General features: G+C 41.7%; 1 protein-coding gene across 18 annotated transcripts in view; it reads left to right on the forward strand.

Annotated features, from left to right (window-relative positions):
- The window catches only part of DPF3 (double PHD fingers 3), a 246,937-nt gene that overhangs the window by 127,167 nt on the left and 102,257 nt on the right, over positions 1 to 17,513 (forward strand). For 12 of the 18 annotated variants that reach the window (XR_005597648.1, XR_005597650.1, XR_005597649.1 and 9 more), the window contains 2 exons: positions 5,078 to 5,238; positions 10,926 to 11,033. Coding sequence is in view for 15 of the 18 variants with exons in the window: in XM_039535062.1 (XP_039390996.1) it covers positions 5,078 to 5,238; positions 10,926 to 11,033 (269 nt within the window). In the remaining 3 variants the exon portion in view is untranslated. Of the gene's footprint in view, positions 1 to 5,074; positions 5,239 to 10,925; positions 11,034 to 17,513 lie in introns of all 18 variants that reach the window. The other 6 variants (XM_039535057.1, XM_039535066.1, XM_039535058.1 and 3 more) reach the window with 1 other exon arrangement.

A 17,513-nucleotide genomic window follows, 5' to 3' on the forward strand; every position in this document is an offset into this window, starting at 1 on the left:
CTGACATTGTAGCCCACGTCATCTCACAATATCCCCCAAGGTTCTGCGTAGGTGTTGTTAAATAGAAGTGGTGACAGGACTGAGCTCTGAGGCACTCTGCATGTCAGAGCTCTTGGAGGAGGAGCAGCTGTCCATCATGGGTCTGTGGAATCTGTTGGAAAGGAATGAGTATAGCACAATTCTCTCATGACGTGCCAAGACAAGTAGTTGAGTCAGCAGTACCTCATGATCAGCAGTGTCAAACGCAGCTGATAGATCAAGTAGTATCAGTGTGATTGAGTCACCTCAGTCTACCTCCATGAGGAGCCCCCAAATCCCATTGCTGCTTCATTTCCAGACTCTGCTATGAAGTCAGGCGGGGAGAGTCCACATTATCTGCTGAGGTTGTGTTGCTGGAGTTGATTTATCACTATTTTCTTGAATCTTGCCAAGGTTTGAAATGGGATGGTAGTTAGTCGGGTCACTAGCATCAAGTATTGGTTTCTTGAGCAGTTTCAGGTTTACGTATTTTCTATTTGCACTTCTCGGCCCGTGCAATGACACTGGGTCTTAAAATAAGAGTAGAGCCAAAAAGTATAGAAAATAAAATCTCAGTGGACATGCTGTTGCTCCTGGGAAGGATAGTGAATTCTCTGCACTTCAGCACAGCTAGGGACACTAGCAAACCTCCAGAGAGAAAAGGCTGCTTGTTTCTCTCTCTTTTTATTTTCATCTTAACACCTCCATTGTTTGTAATGAGCATTGCCGTAGAGGGAAATGATACTACAGAAGAGAAGGGTCTGACCTCTGTGGGACTGGATCCAATCCAAGTCTGAAGGTGGAGGTACCCAGGGTCTGGTAAGCATCTAGGAGCTGTATTTTAATGGCATAAAGTTTCTGGAGTGATAAGTGAGTGTGATCTCTTCTGGGATTGGCTGGCTATATGTTTTTAATGAGTATTTCATCCCTTGGTTTCTAATCTGAGATGTGACAGGTGCTAAAGAATGCTCTAAATTATGCCTAGCTTTGAGCTACTCTAGCAGCTAGAGATCGGTAGCATGTACTTACCCTCTGGCAATGTACCCTGTACCAGGGCAGGATGGAAGGGAGTGGCACAGAGCTGCTACATTGGCTCTATGCCGGCCTGGGCTTTTCTGTATTCAAGAGGAATCCTGAAGGATGTGAAGGGGTACAAAGCAGCTAAGGTGTAACGTAGGATCACTGTCTTTAATAGTGACCTAAGGCCCAATCTAACTCTTGTATTAAAGTAGTGCTAGGTACTGTACAGACAAATAGTATGTCACTATCTCTGCCTTGAAGGGTTTACAGTTGAAATAGACAAGACAAAGGTTGCAAGAAGGGAAGGATTATTATCCATTGACTTTGCTCAGGGTTAGATCAAGCTGTTACTGATGAGCAGAAAATCTTCATTTCTCAACATTTAAAAGGACATAGACTTAACAGAAATCACGGGGCCTGATTCTTCACCCTGTTACATGGTGTTATGCCAGTGACATTCCCCTGAAGTCAGGGTAATTGTATCAGCATAACATCAGTGTTTAGAGAGATGATAAGCAGGTCTTACATATTTTATGAATGGTTTTCCTAATCCGTGTTGCTAATTACACTAAATGATTAAACCTTAAAGAATTTTTAAAATGTAATTTACTTTTCACTGTTAATGTGGTTTGTTTTACTTTTTACTCTTCGTTGAACTTGGTCAGTAAAAATAGATTGGTCCATTAAGTTTTGCTTAAGTCACTTCAGTTCTCTGTTTCCCTTCCCACCCTTTGTCTGTCCTATCTATTTAGACTGTAAGTTCTTTGGGGCAGGCTGCCTCTCTTATGTGTACATACAATGCCCAGCACAATGGGCTCTTGACCTCCTTTGACGCCTTTAATACTAATAATATTACTTCTTGGTTTTCTTGCATAAACAAAAAGTTGTCATGCTTGGATTGCAGCACCGGAGGAGATGTTTACATTCAAAAATGCGTTCGGTTACATTTCTTTAAAAATTTAATGAAAATTCAGAGTGGGCCCAAATTTACTCATATTGTGATTCCAGAGAAGTTCAATGTTAAAAGGAACAAAATAATAATGTTTTTTCATTAAGATGTAACTGATGTAATAAAACGTTGCTTTGCTTTTTAATGTCAATTATTCTCCATGGTTTCAGCCTTCAGAACCAGAGCTTGGCCCAACCCTCAGACCACAACTGTAGATCCCCACTTCTCCAAAGTTTGAGCTGTTTGGATTTTGGGTTTTTAGATTCTGCTCATCATAAAAGAGCCAACTGTGAAGTTTGAATCTGGATCCAAACTTCCCTAAAGTTCAGAGGTGATTGGGTCCAAACCAGAACCTTGCATCCACATCTCAATTAACTAATTAACATTTTTATAGACAAGAAAAAGCTCTCAGTTAAAAATAATTACAGTTGGTTTGAAATATCTAGTCTCCAGCCAAACATAACTCTCAATGGAGTTACATGGAGGATGAATTTGATCTACTAGACTGTCAGCTTCTACTGATCATCAAACACATTTAAGTTTTGGAAAACCTTTCTTCCCCTTGTAGAAAAACCTTAATTTTAGGCTTAAACCATACTTGACAGTGTCACTTTAAGCCAAATATTTAACAGTCAAAGATTTACAATTATTTTCAGTTTACAGCAGGATGGAAACTGAATTAGTCTCCAGCTATGACTCCTATCCTGGTTGCTGTAGTTTATTCTGTTGAGTTTTTGTTAATACAGTATGCCGGTCATGCTCATATTTCGTTGGGGGTGGTGTATGTGTGATTCTTGGTACACAGAGAACCTGTGCAGTGGGTGACAGTTTGTTTTCATCCAGTTTCTACTCTTAGTTCTATAAAGGCCTCAGTATGTCTGAACATCCCTGGTTTAACACAGGAAGGAATTTGACTTCGCATTGCCGATACTCAAAGTGTTTGTGAGAACTGTTAATCTTTGATCAGTCTGAGTTTCCTTGTTACTGACTTTGATTACACAAGTGTACGTGAAAGCCAGCTTTCATTATAGCTTTTAATAAGTTTTCATTTCTACTCAGTCAATCTCATACAGTATGTGCAGCTTCCCCTCCCCCGGAAGCAGGGGCCTAGTATTGTCTCCCTGGGATCTGAGTGAAGAGAAGATCCTGCTGTATGCAGATCTCTCTCTGCATGGACTGTACATCCACATTACTGTCCTCTCTCTTCTTCAGCATTGCATGCAAGGGGCCAGGCCTGTATTGGTTCTGGGGCCAGTGGACAGAAGGGGAAGATACACCATGCATGTTGTCTGCTGCAAGAAACAATTGGACAGTCCTCTGAAAAGCTGTCGCAGCTTGAGGCTATATCAGCTGTTATGTGTAGCCCCTATATATGACACCTTTTTATTGGCTGCTTTCCCTCCCTTCTCTACTTTTGCTTCCTTGGCATGCAATTTTCTCTCTTGTTGCAGACTAATGAATGCCAAATTCAGTGCAAGTTATACTACTTTACCACTTACACCTATTTTCTGATCAACTTGTGCCCATTGCTGAATTTCACCCAATAGGATGAGGGCCAGCTCCAGGGGTATGCAGTGGCAGCTTTGTGACACTCCAGCTCGATGGCCAATCTGTGTCATCAAAGTGGCACAACATACTGGAGAATCTGGCCCCACACTGTTGAAAATATGCCTTTCTCACTGTTAAAGAAGCTAACTAGGAGATTTCAGGCAATCTCTGGTGTGCAGTTTTTTTGTTTTTTTTTTTAAACCATGCTCTATAGAAGTCGAAGGGTTCACGAAGTTTGGAACGAATGGCTATTTATCAAATAAATGATATGATAATGAGAAGTCTCTCTAAATATCATCCCACCTTTATAAACTCAAGAACAAAAAATTTGTCATGCTGGTAAATCTAGTACCCTACTTCCTGGCCAATGCCCTAAGCCAGCTGTGGAAAGCTGTAAAGGGGCAAGGGTTAGATTTCTTTCCTGTCCCTTGCAGTGGTCACCTTGTGCCACGTTGCACATACTGGTATGTTTCATTTCTGTAGTGCCAGTCATCTAAAGGACCATAAGCACTTTACAAACTACGGGCTAACATGTCATATGTCAAGCCAAACCCTTAACGTGCAGCTGTACTTAGCTCTCCACTCTCCCTGATTATTCTACCTAGGAGCACAGATAAGTCCCTATTGCTAGATCAGGGGACACACACCCATAAGCAGGCAGAGCCTGCATCTCACCTGCAGGACCAGCCTTGGAGCAGAGGTGTGTGTCTGCAGGTTTTGAAGTGGAGTTCTTTTAAACGGGCCCTTTTTAAAGCAGCTTTTCAGTTCTTCAAACATACTGCGGAAGTTGCCCTTCGATACGGAACAAAACTATGGGCTCATTTTGTGAGCTGGATTTGAACCGGCACACTAGAAGTGAAAATCTTTGCCTCCCATTACCCAGAGCCGTCTATTTCCCTGACTGATGATTGCTTTATCCTTAAAGGTATATCTACATTGCAGCTGGGCGTGAGCATCCCTGCCTGGGTAGACAGGCCTGCACTAACAGGGCTCAAGTTATCACGCTAATAATAGCAGTGTGGATGTTGCTGCACTGGTGCTAGCCACCTGATCAGGTGAGTCTAGGGTGACCAGATGTCCCTATTTTATAGGGACAGTCCTGATATTTGGGGCTTTTTCTTATATAAGTGCCTATTACCCCCCATCTCCCGTCCCGATTTTTCACACTTGCTGTCTGGTCACCCTAGGTAAGTCTGAGCTTGGATGGCTAGTCTGAGCCTCTGCCAGTGCAGCAACATCCACACTGCTATTTTTAGTGTGATAGCTTGATCCCTGTTAGCACAGGTCTGTTTACCTGGGCTGGGACCCTTGCTCCCAGCTGCTGTATAGACATACCCTCAGTGTCTAATCTTCTTATGACTCTTACTACTCTGCCTCAGTGACACCCTGTGGCAGTAAGCGCCTCAGGTTAATGCATACAATGTGTCTGGGGAAAGTATTTCCGCTCGTCCATTTTTAATTGACCCCACATCCCCTTCTTTCCATTACTTGTTCAGGGAGACCAAAGCAATCTCTTACTCTCTGCTCTTTTCCTCCTAGCAGACTTGGAGACCAGTTCTACAAAGAAGCCATCGAGCACTGCCGCAGCTACAACTCTCGGCTGTGCGCTGAGCGCAGCGTCCGCCTCCCCTTCCTGGATTCGCAGACTGGTGTAGCTCAGAACAACTGCTACATCTGGATGGAGAAGAGGCATCGGGGACCAGGTAGGCAGCATTCTGTGCATGTGTGTATGGAGGGCAGGCCGCTGAGCCCTCATGGGGTTTAATTACTAAAAACTCAAACCTGTTAAGGGCCACACACATAGGAGAAGTTGCCTAAACCTCCTGGCCTGGAGGGGATTCCCTTTGGTAACTGCAGAGAGCAGATCCTAATTATTCTTTCTATTGCTTGACATAGTTTCTAATGCTGCATCATCATAGCTCCTTTATTGCTATTGATCTGAGTTAGTTGCATAATAGAGGACCTCTACCCAAGAGAGCCTTGGAAATATTCTAAAGGAGGGAAGACTCTCTCACCAGTCTTATTTCTCAAAAGGAAACATAAATTTAGGGAGAGTCTTATCTTCTGAAATTCACTTTGCTCTAGTGATTAGAGCAGGTGACCAGGAATCAAGAGATCTAGATTCTGTTCCCAGCTCTGCCTTAGACAGATCACTTGGGCCTCACCTCGGTGTCTCAGTTTTCCATCTTTGAAAGGAGGATAAATGTCCTCGTAAATATGTTACAAGGGCAATATGTGCCTGATCCAAAGTCCACTGAAAAATACCTCCATTGACTTCAATGGGCTTTCGATCAGGTTCTAATTCATTAATGTTTGTAGAACAGATTGAGATCCTCGCATGGAAGTTAAAGTATTATTGTTGGGTCAACCCTAAGCACCCTACTGTAACAAAACTCCCACTGAAGCCATTGAGAATGTAGCCAGATGCATTATTTGTTGAGAGAATGGAATTTTTGACACTTTGATCTCTGCCACGTTGTTTGGGTTTTTTTTTCAATATTTGGGACAAAGACCCAAAATAAGAGGGGAACACCCAACATATACAGTGAAGGGTTGATTATCCAATGCCTTGGTGGGAAGTTTACACATTTATAAATAATTGGGGTTCTGGATAACTGGCGTTCTCAGTTCAATAGACATTGGATGATATAGTTCTGGTTTGGATAATTGATGGTTGGATAATGGAGGTTGCACCCTTTCCTTAACTAATATGTGATTCATTTTAGAGCCAAAATAGCATTTTGTATAATTTGTGATTCATGGGTTTCCTTTTTGCGTAAATCATTTACAGTAAGCAAAAATGAAATCATACCAAGATGGCGGTGGCAGTGGTGGCGGCGGTGGTGGTGGTGGTGGTGGCTGGGGGCAGAAGAGGTAAATGTGGGTCTCTCATGAGGAATGTGATTTGTAATAAGGGACAGCATCTATGTGTGCAGTGCTAGCGCCATGTCCTGCTTATTTACTCTTGTGAGTAGTCCCGTGGAAGTCAATGGGCCTACTTGTAGAAGTAAGGCGAGTGGGCTTTGGTTTTGGGGGTTTGCAGCTGTGGAGAGAGCAGACTGGTTATGTTCAGATCAAACTCTGTAGCGAAGCTTTTGCAAATGAGAATAGTGGCAGGAAGCAGGTTGTGTTCCCTCATTTTAGCTCCACTTTTTTGCATGTGTTACAGCAAGTCTATCTAGGTGCTTAAATGGCTATAGACTCTGAATGTCTCAAGTGTTAGAGAAGAGAAATAACAATCTCTCACTCTTTCTTCTTTCCTAGCCTCTGGGAGAAATGTCTGGATTAGTTTCTAGCTTTTGGTTTCTGTGTGCGTTCATGTGCATTTTGTACGGGGTGCAGGTTGAGGGAAAGTTAAGTCCAAGATGTGTTTTTGTGTCTAGTTCTATTTGTGGGGAGGTCGTTGGTCATTCTTATTTCTTGTGGTAGACAGTTCCACAGTCTTGGGATGGTGCAGCCTGTTCTTTTCTCTGTGACTGGCCACGTGGAGTCATAGCTGGCCCAGGGTCATACGGAGGAAACAGTTCCTATATTCCATCAAGTTCAGGGTCTGGAATTTTCCCTGGCCATTTCACAGGGCACAGAATGAGGGAAGGCATCTTGCACTGTTCCCCACCTGCACACCAGGACTCAGGGCTTGTGTGTACATAAATATTAACCCAGAATAACGTAGCATGTGAATTTAAAGTAGATTAACTGTTCCCAATTAATTCCGTGTGTGGATGCTTTTATTCTGGAATAAGATTGCCTTATTCCAAATTAGTTTCTCCTTTTGGTAGTACATTAAACTAATTCAGAGTAAAGCGCTCTCATTCCAGGGTCAGAGCATCCACACATGGAATTGATGGGAAATGGCTATTCCAGCATAACAGCTCCTGCCGCCCCCACCCCAATGTAAACAAGTCCTGAGGCTAGGGTTGGCCCTAATTAGTTAAACCTCACAATACCCAAAGTAAGACCAGCTCTACGTAAAGGATACGTGGGAGTCACTTCACCGATCACTGAAATGCAGCCACTCCTGGTGTGGGATGTAGAAGCTGTGTTATTAGTGCACAGCAACACTACATTATCATTTAGGATAAGGTCTGAAGGATGGTAATACCTTATCCACTCGAAACTGCAGGGGGAGTTTGGGTAGGCAGAATATAGTTACCTGAGCTGGGGACCTTCCTTCACGAAAAGTCTCATGGGAACTTTAGTGACCACTGTTGATTTTGTTTCATCTGAAAGCTCCCTGTTCCAGAGAGATTATGCTTTGGCAAAACAAGCTAATTTTTGCTTTCTGTTGTTGTTGTTGTTAATGTATTTACCCCAAGAACTTCTGTTCCTGCAGCATCTGATTATGAGTGAGATACGGCTATTTTTATCGATTTGAACTTTCTCACTCACATAAGCAAGTATACATTTATTATATGTAGAAGCCAGATGCTGGAGGGAGCATATGCTACAAGGATGGCACAAGGCAGCCTTGTACCAGACACACTTATGGGAGGAATCATTGTTTAGTGTTTAAAGCATAGGGCCAGGAGAGCTGGGTTCTTTGGCCAGGTTTGTTACTAACTCCCTGTTATCTTGGGCAAATTTGTCGACCGTAGTCCTACTTGCATCACTGTGCCTCAGTTTCCCTGTCTATGAAATGGTGATAGTAGCGTTTCCCTTTCTCACAGGGCTGTGGTGAGGACTGATTAGTGGCAAGACATGTTTAGTTTAGACTTTAAATAGGCTGAAGCCTCCTGTATCTGCATTGGCTACCAAACCCGAGGTCTTTTTTAATTTAAACTATAATGATTTAGAAAGAAAGCAAGAATCCCTCCTCCCCCATATCCGCTGTTCCTTGATGTGATTAGCTCATTTAGTGCTCCCTTGGGTCTCTCTGTACCATCCATCTCTTGTAGCCCCATTGTGACGGGACACAGCATCTATCTGTGGTGGGAGCATCGCCGTTTCCAGGCTGCACATAGTGTGCTGTGGCAATATTAAACCAATGAGAATACTCCACCAGCCACTCTGGTGTCTGGGTTATATGCACCCCTTTGCTTTGTTTACTGGCCTTCACTTCCCCCATCTCTAACCTGAAGTAGGCAATCAGAAAAGATCCAGAGCCTCCTTTCACTTACACAGGGTTTAAAAGGGGGAGAGGAGAGTCAGATGCCCCATGGATAAACTTGGTTTCTTACAGCCCTCTTGTAAAGGAGTCAGAAGGCTGCCTCTCGCGACACAGTTCAGGGTTAATTTCACACAATACTGCACATAACTCCCTCCCTCTTTTCCCTTCCTCCCCCAGCCTTTCACGCAAGCTTTGAGTTATGACTCTCCTACACTAATGAGATAAACAACATAACTCACTGCAGGTCCTGCTATTTCCTCTATAAGCAAATGGTTGGAACCTTCTGTGGTTGCCCTATAAGGCACAGCAGTGCAAGACAACCCAGCAAGTACTAGAGAGGGCAAGAACTGTACATATTTTACCATGGGCACAGGCAGAGTCAGAGTAGGGAAGGTAGGTTCAAAGCAGATGTAAAAGGCCCTCTCTTGCCACCTCCTCCACAAAAATGACCAAAGGTTCACGCTTTACTTGTATCATCGTGTTGATAGATTGGTGGTCAGGGTAGTGGTGGGGGACAATGGTATAAATCTTCCCTCTTGAAAATGGTATCAAACCTGTTTGGATCAAGTAAAAGTTTGTTTAGTGGCTGGCTGAACACCGCTGAGCAGGGATTTATTGAATAGCAGAGGAGAGCTCCCCTCAAAAGGTTCATAGGGTCAGTTTGGAGGCCTGCAGGAGTTTATCTGAGTCCATCTGGTGTCGGATTGGGCTGGAGGCCTTCCTACAATATTTCTGGCACTTCCTGATTCCAGCTGAGCTTTTAGTATTTTGGTGTTTGTGATTCACCATCTTTGCTGGAGTCTAGAGGTGCCAATTTGTGAGAGACCGAGAAACAATAGAACCAAAGCTTTTCAAATCTTTAAAAAAAAAAAAAAAGTTAGGTTTTGGGTTAAGGCTCAGGTGCAGGATTTTACCCAAATTCTCTATCCCAAGGGGATAGGTCAAGGAGCCTGATTCTCCTCTCACACAATTTTTTACACCAGAGTAAGGCTGTGAATGCCCCTGCACAGGGCATGTTTGTGGGAGGGTTAGACTCCTGTATGCTACCTCACAATGACCCACAGCCAGTCACAATGTATACCTTAATAATAGCAATTTAAATACTAGTTAAGGTTTGTAAAGCGCCTGGAAGAAGTATGTCAAGCACTAATAGAAGAGCTAAGTAATTCACAGTGTTTTTCCTTCCAAAGCTAGTCATAGACTATACACAACCCACTGAAATGCAGTATTCTTTGAGATAGGGTGTGTAACAACTGTCGCACTGCATAACAGGGAAGGGAAATTGTTGCTAAGGCCACCTGAGCCAACCCCCATTCTTACAGAAGGTGTCAATCCATGCAGGGCAGACAAGAACTGTATTTTCAGGATCTCCTCCAAAAGCCCCTCCCATCCCACAGTTAAGTTCTTGATGCTCAGTTTAGCTGCCTCAAGAGGATAAAGGGTGGCTTGACCCTGCTGGGATTTGAACTTTATTTTCCAGGAGTCTCCATATTTCAGACTGAAGACTGAGGCTGCACTTGCCAAATTTGATTTGCTTATTATTTTGGGTGAGCAACTGGGATGGCCCAGTTTTCAGAAGGAAGTAGGGTGTCAGTTATAGCTGAGTGGTTTGAGCATTGGCCTGCTAAACCCAGGGTTGTGAGTTTAATCCTTCAGGGGGCCACTTAGGGGTCTGGGGCAAAATCAGTACTTGGTCCTGCTAGTGAAGGCAGGGGGCTGGACTTCATGACCTTCAAGGTTCCTTCCAGTTCTAGGAGATAGGATATCTCCATTAATTTAATTATGATCATCTGGTTTGGGGAGTAGATTTTGTTCTTGGTTTGGTGAATGTTCTTTGCTGTTATGCAAGGCTGGCTTAGACCACTCAGCTATCACCATATGGTAGGATTGTTCTGCATTATTGACATGGGTTTGATATTGTCAAGTTGTTAAAAAATGACCATTTGTGTCCATGGTGTCAAAGCCATTCCCATCCTATCTATTATAATTCTTTTTTCTTTTTTCTTTTTTTTTTTTAAGTGGAGCTCTGGTTGCAGTGAACCCCTGCACAGAGTGAAATATGTTAGTGATACATGTGGCTTCTCTGTAGGGATGATCCTGCAAGATGCTGAGTTGCTTCTGGGATGCCGAATGCCTTCAGTTGCCTGAGCTGCTTTTCACCTTGCAGGATTGAACCCTCTAGTATGGTAATACTGGGTATGGAGAAACAGAGATGCTAGAGAAAATAATGGGGATTTACAAATGCAAATGTGACCACATTCATTTTTTGCTTTTAACCCACAGGACTGGCCCCAGGTCAGCTGTACACATATCCTGCTCGCTGCTGGCGCAAAAAGAGACGCTTACATCCTCCTGAGGACTCCAGGCTGAAGCTTCTGGAAATTAAACCTGGTATGTGTTTTGTGTCTCTTTCTCACTTTCTCTCTCCTCTGTGTTGCATTCACTGAGGTGTTATGGATCAAGTGAAGACTGGCATACGCACAACACCGGCGTTTAGTCTCTGAACTCTGTCTTTGCCTGTCTCCTTCTTTTTCTCTTTGAGATTTTATCAAATCCATTGCATTATTCTTTTTTTAGAATATAAAAGAAATATAAGTCTGCAGGCCAAATTCATCCCTGGCATAAGTGGGTGTAACTCTCATTGAAATCAACAGGAACTGAACCCACTTACATGAATCTTGTCTTCCATTCATAAGGATATAAAGGGACAAGTAGGTATCAGTTATCATAAGAACAGCCATACTGAGTCAGACCAAAGGTCCATCCAGCCCAGTATCCTGTCTTACAACAGTGACCAATGCCAGGTGCCCCAGAGGAAATCAAGTGATCCATCCCCTGTCACCCATTCCCAGCTTCTGGCAAACTGAGGCTAGGGACACCATCCCTGCCCATCTTGGCTAATAGCCATTGATAGACCTACCCTCCATGAATGTATCTAGTTCTTTTTTGAACCCTGGTATAGTGACCTCCAAAGCATTAGTAACATGAAGCTTCACTATGGCATCTGTTGTGAAATCTTTGCTAGGAAGAGGGGTGAGACCACTGATTTGTGTGCAGAATAGTGCATTGATAAGTTTATGTAGTGCCTAACACAGTAGGTGCTACTGCAATATAAATACTTAATCATAACAGTTAGTGAGGATGTGGCACATTGTGTGTGTTCTAGTCCCCTTGATTTTCACCCTTGCTATCCTTCGTACTCCTCCCCATCGCTAAACTAATTTGAAATGGAGAGTCTGGATGCTGAATGAGTTATTGTAAAGCGGATGTGGAGGATCAGCAGCTGTGTCCGGTAGAGTGCAGTGTGGTGCATTCCTCGATGCAGTTAGTAATAAAGGCGTACTGTCCTTAGGGTCGTAAATTTATGAGAAAGAGGGATTACACTGGGAGCTGTATGTGGTTTTCAAGAGGGGAGACACAGCCAGTATTAAACATGCACACTCAACCGAAAATATAAATTAACAAAATATTAAAAAATGTTTGGCAGCAGAAGGTGTCTGGGAACTGAGTGGTGAGCAGCAATACCCAGGAACTGGTTTTAGTGCAGTCATTTGTGGAGCAGGAGGTAGAAAAGATGCAGAGCCAAGTCTTGACTCCAGGGAGGTCAGAGGCAAAATTCTTGTTGACTTCAGTGAGACCAGGTTTGGGCTCATTCTCCTCATGATAGCAGAGGTTACTGATAAGATGGGTAAAAGGAAGGAAAAACTGGAATTGCCAGATAAGGGTTACAAACCATGGACAAAATCAAGAGCAGGGGACTGATCGTGATCTCACACCAGTGTAAAGGAGACATTACTCTATTGTAATAAAATCATAATGATAATACAATATACTTTTGCACTGTATAGCACTTTTCATCTGTAGATGTCAAAAAAACAGGACCATGTCTCAGCCAATTAGAGTATTGCATTTGGTAATCGAAAAGGTTAATGATTAAAATAAAATACATCCGATACAAGCCCCCTTTAGTGTGAAAGGCAATTGCATTAAAGTATTTTCTCTGTCATTTTTTAGTTCCATGCTAATGTGAACATTTCACAAAAACCTCTCTGATAATTAACAATGCTCTTAGTGTCCAGCGCTGTGCCTGTGGAATTTAGTTTGTGAAATATTTTCATTTAACAGTAATTATCGTCTTCACATCTTGTGATCTAACTCCTAAATAGCTGTTGCTACAGCAACCTTTGGACAGCCACCTCTGTTTGGCCATTGTAGACTGGGACAGTTGCATGGGTAGCTGTAGTAAAATCATGTGATCAACAGTCTAGCAATTTTTATGTTAATACTAATTATGAAAACCCAGCCATTCTGTCACATAGACCATGGGGCAGAAATAAAGTACTACATAAGTTCATTTGCAGTAGCTACTTAAAGTGACAATATAGCCACCATTATCACTTTGTATTACCAGGCAATTATGAATTACTCTAAATATTTATGACATTTAATTTCACATGTGCTGGACTCCATCTTTCAGTAGTACTTTCATATCTTAAGAAATAAGCATTAGGGCTCATGGAAATAAATCACTGTGCATCTGTGTATGAATGCACATGGATCTTTATAGGCAATCAATAGTGCCCTTCAGCCAAGCACCTCAAATCCTCTTACTGATATTACACCTGATCCTGAAGGGTGCTGAACTCTTTTTGTAAAGTAAGGAGTGCCCTCATCTCCTATGAAAGTTGCTTATCATAGCCCAGGAGTTCAGTGCCTCTCAGAATTGGGGGCATTAAATGGACAGTCAAGTTAAAAATCATATATTTTCAAAAGACAGTTTTAGTATTGTTATTATTTATATTCTTGTAGGGGCTATAGACCCAGCCAAGAACTAGAGCCTCATTCTGCTAGGCACTGCACAACTACATACCAGGGAACTTACTCATAGAGAGATTAAATGACTGGCCCGTGGTCACACAATAGGTATGTGGCAAAGACAGAAATTGAACCAAGAACAGAACCCACATCTCCTGAGTCCCAGTCCAGTGCCTTAGCCACAAGATCATCTTTGTCTCAATTTTCCTTATCTATGTTTCAGACAACATCCTTGATTATTAGAGCTGAAAAAAAAGTCAAATCTACTTTTCATTATGTAAACTGTTTCCTTTTAGCATTTCTCTCAGCTTGGCCAATTAAAATAGGTTAATAAGTTTCATCATTGGTTCCAGTCATTTTCTAGTCAGTTACACTCTTTGTTCTCATACAGTAGTGCAAGACTGCAATGATTCACTTACAAATGTCGGAGGGAAAAGTTTGTTTATAAAGTGTTTTAACTAATGTTTAAAAAAAATCATGGAAACTGTAATGTATTCCATAATTGCCCTTGAGTTTCTGTTATATTATAAACCCTAAAATCTGCAAAAAGGATTATATTGGAATCAAAATGGATAGGTTAGATCTGTGGCTAAATTAGAACATTTCTGTAAAAGTTAAAGTGAATTGAGCAAGGTGCACTGGAACTATGAGACCCTAGAAAATGTTGTTTACCAGCGTTCAAACCTCAGATATGTGCCTGCAGACTTAATTTCACCACAGTGATGTTTTTTGTGTCGAATTTATCTCAGGTTTTGTAAACATTATTGCAAATGCTAAATTTTGGGCCAAATTTGACCTGACAGTCAGAAGAGGGTAATAACTTTGGATCTCTACTGACAGGGACTGGAATTGACCTAAAGGTGAGGAATTCCAGAACCCATTACCAATCCATATTTTATTGGCAATATTCCCCCAAATCTTAAACTTAAACTGTTTTTTTAAAATCTGCTTTTCATTCAACCACTTATGCATTTTTTTAAACAATGGACGGTTTTATTCATAACATTCTCTCCAATGCTTAAAAATAACATCTTTTTTCTAGCGGATTTCTTTTTTCCTTTTCCATATGATAGTCACTGGTTCCACCTGCCAGCCCTTAAGTTTGTTGCAGAATTTGAAATGAACCCTGCTTATTTCTGCTTACTTTCTTGTTTGGACGTCTGTCTGCACAGATAACTGCTGCTGCAGGGCCAGCAGAGGGAGCAACAAATAACATGAGATTAATGTGTGCAGGGCCTGACTCTGCTTTCATGTAAACAGATGTGAATTGGGAGTAATCTCACTGAAGTTAGTGGAGTTACATGAGTATAAAACTTGTGTGAGAAGAATTAAGCCCATTATATATGTTTTATTTCTTTGTATGGATTTCTCTGTGACAGAAATGGTTTATTTTTTATTTTTTTTAAATTTATTTATTTATTTAGGGCAATCTCAGTGAAACTGTGGCAGTTTTATGGTACAGTTAGGTCAAATGTTAGGTTTGGACAACTCACAGATGCATAGAAGAGACCATTACGATTATCTGGTCTGAACTCCTGCATAACACAGGTCATAGAATTTCACTCTGTAATTTCTTCATCAAGCTGACAACGTCTGGATGACCTAGAGAATATCTCAAAATTATCCCTTGATTTCCACCATCTGTTCAACGTACAGCACACGTGGTGGGGAGGACAAGCAGTGAAACATGTAACATTTTGAGGAGTAGACTTTAATTTTCATCAAGTATTTCATAGCGTACAGCGCGGCATGCCAAAATGAAGAGCAACAGATATACCATATCCAAATGTGTATTATACCCTGTGGCTGTACAGCATGTACACAGATATAATACTTCCTAGATCATTTTGGAATGAAATTCAGCCTCATAGTCTGAGCACAAGACTGGGAACAGGAACTCCTGAAATTTTTTTTGTTTTGTTTTGTTTTGTTTTGTTTTTCATTAGAGCTGGTTAGAAAATTTCAAAATGTTTGAAATTTGCAAGCAAAATGGACCATTTATGTTGTTTTGTAGAATTTCTAACTGCTCTACTCCTATTTTTTTTCAATCGGTTCTAAGTCTGTTTGGAAAACATTGATAGAAAAATGGATTAGAGGAAATTCATTGGCATTTCCCCCCCATTTTTGACCAGCTTTAGCTTTCACCTGGACTAAAGTAAATATTGATTCCTCTTGTGCCCTTGGACAAGTCCCTGCAGCTCTGATTCAGCAAAGCACGTCAGCATGTAGATGACTAGTGAGTTTAAAAGCAGTGCACAGTTGGAACTGTAAGCTCCTATTCGCCATTATTTCTGTCTCTAGTTTGTACTTAGCAGACAGTGGCTGCCACTGGGAAACGTTTGTAATGCCCTGATCTTCATCCATCCAACCCTGGCAGAAGTTAGCAGCAGGGAGTTTACTCTAACTTCTTCCAAAGGTGTAAACTGTGCTAGTGGGGTCTCCTGCCCCTTGACACATTCTGCTCCCCGTCCCCTTATACACATCCTTAGCCCAGTCTACACTACCTCCACCATCTTTAGATCAGCAGAGATTCTCCCTCCAGAGGGGGAATTCTGCAGTCCAAATCTCTAGCCAGTTTGTTGACTTTGCTCTTCTTACATGCTGCAAAGTGAACTTGATGGACCAGAGAATCTGGCCCACAGCACTTTATATCCATGTGTGTACAAGAGTAAATGACTACACAAGGTGCAATGCAGTGAAGAATGAAGTCCAAATCTTGCTACTTCAGTTTCTTGGTCAGTAAAATGGAGATAATAATACTTGTTTTATTTTATCTATGTTAGGGAAGTGTTGCAAGGGTCAATTAATGAATATTTGTGAAGCGCTTGGAGGTCTTCAAGTGAAAAGGACAATATAAATTAAAAACATGTTATTTGTCATGGGTTTTTAAACCACATTTTGGTCATCAACACACAGCCTTGCAAAACAGTCGTGAAAATTTACCAGCCCAGGAGTAAAATCTGCTTATCTACCCTTACCAGGATGATGATGCAGAACAACTATTTAAACTCATCCATCAATCAATAAATAAATAAAATAAAAAATCACTGCAGGTGAGTGAATGAGTAGACTTTTGCAAGGCTTCATGAGCAGGGTAAATGTTGTAAAGACTGTTCTGATTTTGCCCAGTGTAACTCTTCTTGCTTTGCGCTGACCTTCTGTGAGCTGTGCATTGTGTGGCTACCAGGGCTGCCTAAGCTGTGATAACTTCCCCCCTATGGGAATTAAAGCACGTACAGTCCTTGCTGGAAGCAGTTATCTTGTGATAAGCTGTAACTTCTTAGCCTTCTAATTCTAGCCTTCAAAGGCAGGACAGTGAGTGTGTAGTATTGCCCCAAATGGAATTTCATGTTCTTGGATGTCTGAAAATCAAACAAACCCATTTTTAGAGACCAACAAATAATTCTTGGTAGATAATTTAGTCAGTAAAATTAAACTGCTTTTTCTACTTGTGGACTGTCTGCAAGTACATTGCTATTTTCTCAATTTGTCATTGGAATTTATGGGACTAACTTTTTGTCTCTTTCTCCCCCTTTCCTTTGTAGATAGAGCTAGACTAGTTCACGGCGAGTATTTGATACTTGCTATTTGAAATTATACCTGTGTTGGTTAGCTGTGATTGGTCTCATAAATCACAAGGTGTTGCTTCTGTTTCTTGCCTGGATGAGCCAGCTCTTACAATTAGGAAAAGGGCTTCCTGAAGAAGCCACTGGGGCTTTGAATTTCTCAAGTGGCTTGATCCAAAGCCAATTGAAGTCAGACATGCGCTAACTCCAGTGTGCTGTGGATCAGGCCAATGCAAAAATAGCAAATAATCAGGACATGGGAAATGTTAATTTTGTACCTTTCTGGGCCACCTAGGCCTTTCCCTGAGACACCATTCCTAGAAAATCTAGACCAGGTACAAAATATGTGTAAAACTGTGGTAGTTTGGGGTAAAATATTCCCAAGCACTCCAAGTCTCATTATCAAAAGTGAGGTAAGCACTCAGAAGCCTAAGTCCTATTGAGTTTTCAAATAAGACTTAGGCTCCTAAAAATTTTAGGTTGTTTTTTG

The sequence above is a fragment of the Mauremys reevesii genome, linkage group 4, assembly GCF_016161935.1.
Source record: "Mauremys reevesii isolate NIE-2019 linkage group 4, ASM1616193v1, whole genome shotgun sequence".
Lineage (NCBI taxonomy): Eukaryota > Metazoa > Chordata > Testudines > Geoemydidae > Mauremys > Mauremys reevesii.